Here is a 9,120-nt window from a genome sequence, read left to right as displayed (position 1 = left end):
GAATCAGATGAATTTAGAGCACAACCAACTTAGAAAAATGAATATAGAACGTATGCTGGAATTACAGGTGTTTTTCTACTCCAGTAGTTCTCAACATGTGGTCTTCAGACTAGAACCTTCATCACCCAGAGATGTACTTAAAATGCAAATTCTTTTGTCTGAACTCAAACCTTCTGCATCAGACATTCCGGATACAGGACCCAGGAATCTGCATTTTAACCCACTTTACAGAGAGTTTCTACGCACTCAAGTTTGGGAATGCCTGCGTGGTTCAACTAGTCACGCACAGATGAGATTCCACCTGGACCCACACCTGTGACATCTGGCAAAAATCTTTAGACAAAAATCAACAATGAAAGAAAATCCTGTAATTCTCTTACTTTCTAATAGCTCTGGATTTTTAGTACAAATGAGTCTTGAGTGACAAAGTTTTGAGATATCTGGGGAAAGATCACAGAACTGGGCAGACTCCCATTGAAGCCCAAACAGAGATTTGTCTTACCTGATTTCTTAGGATTAAGAACTTTTCTTCTTGTTATTACTGTGGGCTCATCTTTAGGCTCAGCATAGAATCACTCACCTTATGGTTCTACTTTCTGCTTGGTTCAGTCATTCAACAGTCTCTCATTCTTTGTTTAATATAAAGTCCAGTAGAGTCATTTTATTCTGTGTATGAGAAGAGAAAAATGCAAGTTATTCTTTTTCTTTTTTGACAGAAAAAAATTCTCAAGTAATTTTAACTTCCTGCAGATGGAGATGTTAACAATATCACTAGGGCTCTCTACACTGTTAAGAAAGATGGGTGCTCAAACTTACAGGTTAAGGGGTATTTGATCTGATCTTGTCCAAAGTCTTTGAGGTCTAAGGGTTTGACAAATTATCTTTGTTAGATATAGCATTTACAAAGACAGATTTATGTTAAAAATGTATTCATTGTTCTCCCCATCTTCCTGAGAAGAAAAGAACATCTTTTTTTTATTATCTTACAGAGAATTTTGTCACTTGCGTCTTAAGGCTAAGAACTGAAATCCTATCATTGGCATTGAGTTAAAAAGAGGTAGACCCTTCTAGAGAGTCAAATGTTATACTGTGAAATGGAAAATGGAGTTCCTTAGGGAGAGAATTCAGGAGTTTTAACAACAGCCAAAAGGAAGGAAAGAAGGAAAAATATAGTTAGAAGGGTAGCAAAGGAAAAAACAAATCTTCATTATTCATACATGGTATGACTGTCTACAGGAAAAATACCCCCAAATCTAAGATATAAGGATAAATAACAGTTTAGCCAGGCGGTGGGATAAATGCACACAAAAATCAATTGCACTTTCAAAACAAACAAGTGGGACGTGATAAAATGGTCTCATTTAATAACAAATTTACAGGAACTAGAAATAAATTCTCAGAAAGAAAAGACATACAAGATTTAAATGGGGGAAACTAAAAATATTGAAAGCCCCGTGGAAATGGAGAGATATACCATAATCATGGTTAGGAAGCCTCAATATTAGAAGATGTCAGTTTTCCCCTGTATGATCTACAACTTCAATGCAATTCCTCAAAAAAAAAAAAAAAGTCTCTATTGGGTATTTCATGGAATGTGGGTGCTAAGTGGGTTCAGTTGTGTCTGACTCTTTGGGGCCCTATGGACTAGAGCCTGCCAGGCTCCTCTGTCCATGAGATTCTCCAGACAAGAATGCTGGAGTGGGTTGCTATGCCCTCCTCCAGGAGATCTTCTGGACCCAGGGATCGAACTTGCATCTCTTGCGGCTCCTACATGGCAGGCAGACTCTTTACTGGCTGAGCCACCAGGGAAGTCCCATGGAATGTAGACAAACTGATTCTAAATGAAATAAAGTAGAAAAAGGTTAAGAAGAAGCAAGATACCACTGAAGAGAAAGAGGAAGTTGAGGGGATTTCTCAACTATGTAACAAGATATTACAATGCCACTGTAGTTAAGAGCATGCACTACTGATGATGGTATGTGTGTAGCCAACTGGACCAATAAAATAGAATAGAAAGACAGCATCAGGTCCCCTGGTACCAATATATGAAGAGTGGGCATTCACTTCAAGTGGGTAAAAGATGTACTCTTAAATAAAAGACACTGAAATAATTGAATATACATTCATCACATGTAAAAATATATTTCAGAAGAACTAAGGTTTAAAAGGGTTTCCCAGGTGGTGCTAGTGGTAAAGAAGCTGCCTGCCTATGCAGGAGACATAAGAGACATGGGTTTGATCCCTGGGTTGGGAAGATCTGCTGGAGAAGGGCACAGCAACCCACTCCAGTATTTCTTGCCTGGAGAATCCCATGGACAGAGGAGCCTCGGGGGCTACAGTCCATAGAGTCACAAAGAATTGGTCATGACTGAAACAATTTAACACACATGCAAGGGACGACCCAGAGGGATGGTGTGGGGAGGGAGGAGGGAGGAGGGTTCAGGATGGGGAACATATGTATACTAATTAAATAATTAAAAAAAAAATGTTAGAGACAAGACATTAAAACTTTCAGATAAAAATGTAAAAAAATTAACTGTATGACTTCAAGATGGGAAAACAGTTATCAAATAAGACACACACAAATACTTGAAAACAGAAAAATAAAGGAAAGGTTAATAAATCTGGCCATATTAAAATTAGAAACTTCCATCAAAATACACTTTAAAGAAAGAAAACCAAAAGCTACAAACTAGATTTACTTGTATCACACATAATTCACATAGGATTATATTCAGAATAGTTCATAGCAATCCAAGAGAAAATGGTCAAAGATGGGAATAGGCATTTCACAAAAGAAGGAAATATGAATGACCAATAAATATACAAAATTATGTACATCCTCAATAATTATCAGAATTATGAATTAGAATGGCCTTTTAAAATTACTTATTTTTAATTGAAGGATGATTGCTCTATAATACGGTGTTGGTTTCTGCCATACATCAGCATGAGTCAGCCGAGATATACATAGGTTCCCTCCTGAACTTCCCTCCTGCCCCCCACCCCGTCCCACCCCTCTAGGTTGTCACAGAGCCCTGGTTTGAGCTGAGTCACAGCAAATTCCCACTGACTATTTTACATAAGGTTCAGTTCAGTTCAGTTCAGTCGCTCAGTCGTGTCTGACTGTGACCCCATGGACTGTAGCACGCCAGGCCTCCCTGTCCATCACCAACTCCCGGAGCTTGCTCAAACTCATGTCCATCCAGCCATCTCATCCTCTGTCGTCCCCTTCTTCTCCCGCCTTCAGTCTTTCCCAGCATCAGGGTCTTTTCGTGAATATGTTTCTAAGCTACCCTCTCTATTCTTCCTCCCTTCTCCTTCCTCCCTGTGTCTACAAGTCTGTTCTCTCTGCATCTCCATTGCTGCCCTGCAATAGAGATGCATTTGGAATCACTTTTTATTTTATTCTTGTATTGAGTTGTATCAACACACAATATTACATTCGTTTCAGTTTACGACAGTGATCCAAATCCGTGTGTATGACATGGTCACTGCAATAAGACCAGTTACTCTTTGTCACCACACATAGCTGTTACCATAGTCTTTACTATACTCCCTATGTGTACATTACATTCGGGTGATTTACTTTATACCTGGCAGTTTGTACCTGTGAATCTCCTCCACTGATTTCATCCGCCCTCCCAGCCCCTCGCCCTCTCAGAACCGCCAGTTTGTTCTCTGTATCCGTGAGTCTATTTCTGTTTTTTGTTGTTGTCCATATTTCTTTTTGTCACTGCCTATGTGGATCCCTATATAAACTCACATGGGCTTTGTTTTTCTCTGACATTTCATTTAGTGTAATACCCTCCAGGTCCATTCATGTTGCTGCAAATGGCAAGATTTCATCTTTTTTATGGCTGAGGAGTATTCTGCTGTATATTTATGTACCACATCTTTTTTCTTCATCTATCTATTGATCCACATTTAGGTTGATTCCAATCTTGGCTATTGTAAATAGTACTTCAATGAACATAGAAGTGTGTATGTATATATATATATATATACACACATATATATATATACTGGATTTAAAATTAGTGTTTCATGTTCTTCAGATAAAGACCCAGAATTGCTGGGTCCTAGGCAATGGCACCCCACTCCAGTACTCTTGCCTGGAAAATCCCATGGACAGAGGAGCCTGGTAGGCTGTAGTCCATGGGGTCGCTAAGAGTCGGACATGACTGAGCGACTTCCCTTTCACTTTTCACTTTCATGCATTGGAGAAGGAAATGGCAACCCACTCCAGTGTTCTTGCCTGGAGAATCCCAGGGACGGGGGAGCCTGGTGGGCTGCCGTCTATGGGGTCGCACAGAGTCGGACACGACTGAAGCGACTTAGCAGCAGCAGCAGCATGATGGTTCTATTTTTAGGTTTTTGAGGGACCTCCATGCTGTTTTCCACAATGATGACACCAGTATTTCCGCCAGCTGTCCATGTGGGCTCCCTGTGCTCCGCACCCTCATGAGCGCTTGTTACTTCTTGTCCTCTCGTCGGCCGTTCTGACAGGTATGAGTGGTGTCTCATCAGGGTCTGACTTGCCTTTCTGCGATGATTAGTGAAGTTGCTCGCCTTCTCATGTGCTTGTTGGCCATCTATGCATCTTGGGGGAAAGTGTTGCTTCAGGTCCTCTGCCCAGGTTTTAACCGGGTTGTGCTTTTCTGCTTTAGTTGCATGAGTTCATTACACATTTGGGATACCAACCCATTGTTGGGTATGTCATGGGCAAATGCTGGCTTCAGTTCAGTAGGGGCCTTTTTGCACTGTTGGTGATGTCTTTGCTGTACTTTTCAGTTTGGTGTAATCCCATTTCTTTATTTTTTCTTTTGCCTAAGGAGACATATCAAAAATATATAAGGGACTAAGTGCTGATTGTTTATCTTTTCAAAGAATTAATTCTTAGTCTCTTAATTAGTCTTCTCCTTTTAAAAAGTCTGTATTTCATGTATTTCTGCTCTAATCTTTATTTTCTTTCCTCTGTGAACTTTGGGCTTTATTTGTTCTTCTTTTTCTAATTCCTTTAGGTGTAAAAGTAGGTTATGTATTTGAGATTTCTCTTGTTTCTTGGGATTAGGCCTGTATTGCTTTGAACTTCCCCCTTAGGATTGCTTTTCTGTGTCTCATAGATTTTGGACAGATGTGTTTCTATTTTCACTTGTCCCAAGGTACTTTTTGACTTCTTCCTTGATTTCTTCCTTGACCCACCGGTTGTTTAGAAGCGTGTAGTTTAGTCTCCACGTGTTTGTGTTTTTTGCAGCTTTTTTCTTGTAGTTGATTTCTACTTTTATACTGTTGTGATCCCAAAAGATGCTTGATATGATTTCAGCCTTAAATTTCTTGAGACTTATTTCGTCACCAAACATGCGATCTGCTTTGGAGGATGTCCCCCGTGCACTTGAGAAGAACGTGTGTCCCGCTGCTTTTGGGTGGAGTGGGCACTGCAACTGGGCGGAGACATGAGGGTCATTGACTCGATGGGTCAAGAGATTGGGTGAGGATGCGGCAGCCGGCTTGTGGGAGGCTCCTCCTTCAGCACACACACCCTGCCTCCATCCAGGGAGACTTAAGGGGAGGAATGTGTGCAGATTCAATGTATATTTCTGCAATTTCACTTCAGCTAAGGAAAAAATGTATATATTTGTTATCAGTATGTATCTTTTCTCAAGATTCCATTATTCCATAATGCATCTCAATTATTCAAATTTCTTTTTTTTCCCAGAAGTCCTTAAAAAATTTTTTTTTATCTTTTAAGCCCAGAGAGAAAGGTTGAATTAACAGAGTTTAAAAAACCCATGTCTCTGAACCTCTATAGTTTCTCTGTTAGATCTTCCATGGAAGAGACAATCAACAATCTAATTCTTTCCTTCAGGATGCAAAGTTGTTACATCCAAATTCCTCAACTCCTTAGAGTAAAAGTCTCAAGAAATAGTATCACATAGTATCATAACAGTGAAACTTCAATAATTAATTTTAAGAAACCCTTTCAGACTTCTGCAACCAAAGAAACCAAGCTTTTTATACTTCTTTTTTTAATTGAAGGATAATGGCTTTACAATGTTGTGGTGGCTTCAGCTGTACATCAACATGAATCAGTCATAATTGTATATATATATCCCCTCCCTCTTGAGCTCCACCCCACATTCCACCTGTCTAGGTCATCACAGAGAGCCAGGCAGGGCTCCTGGTATTATGACTGTTCAATTTCAGTAGAAGTACATCTCAGGCCAGTTTTCAGAAAGGCAGGTTATAGGAGAATGTGACCAGAAAAGCGTTGCTCAAATGCATAAATCTGTTATCTAATGTTCATGAAGCAATGAAACCTGAGACTGAATTTCTAAATAAACATTTGTAGCTACAAATGAACTAGAGCCTTTTCTTCTCAGCTTAGTATTTCCTTCTGCCCTATAGTGAAGTCGCTCAGTCGTGTCTGACTGTTAGCGACCCCATGGACTACAGCCCACCAGGCCCTCCGTCCATGGGATTTCCAGGCAAGACTACTGGAGTGGGGTGCCATTGCCTTCTCCGTTAACAGCGGCTAGGCATATTATATTTACTTGGAGCTGGTATACTTGGTGACAGCCTTAGTGCCCTCGGACACGGCGTGCTTGGCCAGCTCCCCAGGTAGCAGCAAGCGCACGGCGGTCTGGATCTCCCTGGATGTGATAGTCGAGGGCTTGTTGTAATGCGCCAGGCATGATGCCTCGCCAGCGATGCGCTCGAAAATGTCGTTGACGAATGAGTTCATGATTCCCATGGCCTTGGACAAGATGCCGGTGTCCGGATGGACTTGCTTCAGCACCTTGTACATGTACACGGAGTAGCTCTCCTTGCGGCTGCGCTTGCGCTTCTTGCCGTCCTTCTTCTGGGCCTTGGTCACAGCTTTTTTAGAGCCCTTTTTAGGGGCAGGAGCTTTTTTAGCCGGTTCAGGCATGTCTATAATGACAACACCCAACAACACAGAAAAATCTGAAAATGCCCTATAGGTTCAGACTAATACTGATTGTAATTCTCTACTACCACCTAGTGGAAAATCCATCTGTTTCTTATTTTAAAAATTCCATAGTAAATTCCATAGTAATTCCATAGTAAATCAGATCAGATCAGATCAGATCAGTCGCTCAGTCATGTCTGACTCTTTGCGACCCCATGAATTGCAGCACGCCAGGCCTCCCTGTCCATCACCAACTCCTGGAGTTCACTCAGACTCATGTCCATCGAGCCAGTGATGCCATCCAGCCATCTCATCCTCTGTCGTCCCCTTCTCCTCTTGCCCCCAATCCCTCCCAGCATCAGAGTCTTTTCCAATGAGTCAGCTCTTCGCATGAGGTGGCCAAAGTACTGGAGTTTCAGCTTTAGCATCATTCCTTCCAAAGAAATCCCAGGGCTGATCTCCTTCAGAATGGACTGGTTGGATCTCCTTGCAGTCCAAGGGACTGTCAAGAGTCTTCTCCAACACCACAGTTCAAAAGCATCAATTCTTCGGCGCTCAGCCTTCTTCACAGTCCAACTCTCACATCCATACATGACCACAGGAAAAACCGTAGCCTTGACTAGACGAACCTTTGTTGGCAAAGTAATGTCTCTGCTTTTTAATATGCTATCTAGGTTGGTCATAACTTTCCTTCCCAGGAGTAAGCATCTTTTAATTTCATGGCTGCAGTCACCATCTGCAGTGATTTTGGAGCCCAGAAAAATAAAGTCTGACACTGTTTCCACTGTTCCCCATCTATTTCCCATGAAGTGATGGGACCAGATGCCATGATCTTCGTTTTCTGAATGTTGAGCTTTCAGCCAACTTTTTCACTCTCCACTTTCACTTTCATCAAGAGGCTTTTGAGTTCCTCTTCACTTTCTGCCATAAGGGTGGTGTCATCTGCATATCTGAGGTTATTGATATTTCTCCCGGCAATCTTGATTCCAGCTTGTGCTTCTTCCAGTCCAGCATTTCTCATGATGTACTCTGCATATAAGTTAAATAAGCAGGGTGACAATATACAGTCTTGACATACTCCTTTTCCTATTTGGAACCAGTCTGTTGTTCCATGTCCAGTTCTAACTGTTGCTTCCTGACCTGCACACAAATTTCTCAAGAGGCAGATCAGGTGGTCTGGTATTCCCATCTCTTTCAGAATTTTCCACAGTTTATTGTGATCCACACAGTCAAAGGCTTTGGCATAGTCAATAAAGCAGAAATAGATGTTTTTCTGGAACTCTCTTGCTTTTTCCATGATCCAGCGGATGCTGGCAATTTGATCTCTGGTTCCTCTGCCTTTTCTAAAACCAGCTTGAACATCAGGAAGTTCACGGTTCACATATTGCTGAAGCCTGGCTTGGAGAATTTTGAGCATTACTTTACTAGCCTGTGAGATGAGTGCAATTGTGCGGTAGTTTGAGCATTCTTTGGCATTGCCTTTCTTTGGGATTGGAATGAAAACTGACCTTCTCCAGTCCTGTGGCCACTGCTGAGTTTTCCCAATTTGCTGGCATATTGAGTGCAGCACTTTCACAGCATCAGCTTTCAGGATTTGGAATAGCTCCACTGGAATTCCATCACCTCCACTAGCTTTGTTGTAAATATCTGGAGAATACCTTGGAGAAGGAAATGGCAACCCACTCGTGTTCTTGCCTGGAGACTCCCAGGGACAGCAGAGCCTGGTGGGCTGCTGTCTATGGGGTTGCACAGAGTCGGACACAATTGAAGTGACTTAGCAGCAGCAGTAAATACCTGATTTCTTATAAAGTTATCTTGTTATAAAAAGTTCAAACCCTACAGAAGAGTGTAAAAAGGGTGAAAGGGCTCCTTTTCTCACTTCCCCTTCCCCTATCACTCTGCTTCCCAAAGGTAACTGTGCCCTGTGTCCTGTATCCTGCAAGAACACTTCCTGTATTTTTTACATATTCAGATGTACAGCAGAAAAATTCTAAGACATCAGCTGAAGATTGTTTTGTCCTTATATTATAGAGACAGATAAAGCATCACCACTTCATGCCTTGAGTGGCCACAGGCAGACAAAGATGGTCAAAAGGTTAAACTCTTGGAGGGATAGATTAGGAGTTAGAGATTAACATAAACACACTACTATATAAAACAGATAACTAAGATCCACTGTCGGAGAAGGC

The 9,120-nt window shown here is 41.5% G+C and overlaps 1 protein-coding gene across 1 annotated transcript; it reads right to left on the bottom strand.

The window, feature by feature from the left end:
* Nucleotides 1-6,509: 6,509 nt before the first annotated feature.
* Nucleotides 6,510-6,967, bottom strand: LOC109576805 (histone H2B type 1-C/E/F/G/I-like). The gene has a single exon (XM_019985427.2). The coding sequence runs from the start codon at nucleotides 6,929-6,931 to the stop codon at nucleotides 6,551-6,553; it is 381 nt and encodes a 126-aa protein (XP_019840986.2). The 5' UTR covers nucleotides 6,932-6,967; the 3' UTR covers nucleotides 6,510-6,550.
* Between the last annotated feature and the right edge of the window lie 2,153 nt (nucleotides 6,968-9,120).

The sequence above is a fragment of the Bos indicus genome, chromosome 23 (assembly GCF_029378745.1).
Source record: "Bos indicus isolate NIAB-ARS_2022 breed Sahiwal x Tharparkar chromosome 23, NIAB-ARS_B.indTharparkar_mat_pri_1.0, whole genome shotgun sequence".
In the NCBI taxonomy this organism is placed as follows: domain Eukaryota; kingdom Metazoa; phylum Chordata; class Mammalia; order Artiodactyla; family Bovidae; genus Bos; species Bos indicus.
The sequence above is the reverse complement of the archived record's forward strand: the minus strand, read 5'-3'. Positions and strand labels throughout refer to the sequence as shown.

Coding starts and splice junctions, on each gene's coding strand:
- LOC109576805 (XM_019985427.2), bottom strand. CDS start 6,931: ATGCCTGAACCGGCTAAAAAAGCTCCTGCCCCTAAAAAGGGCTCTAAA.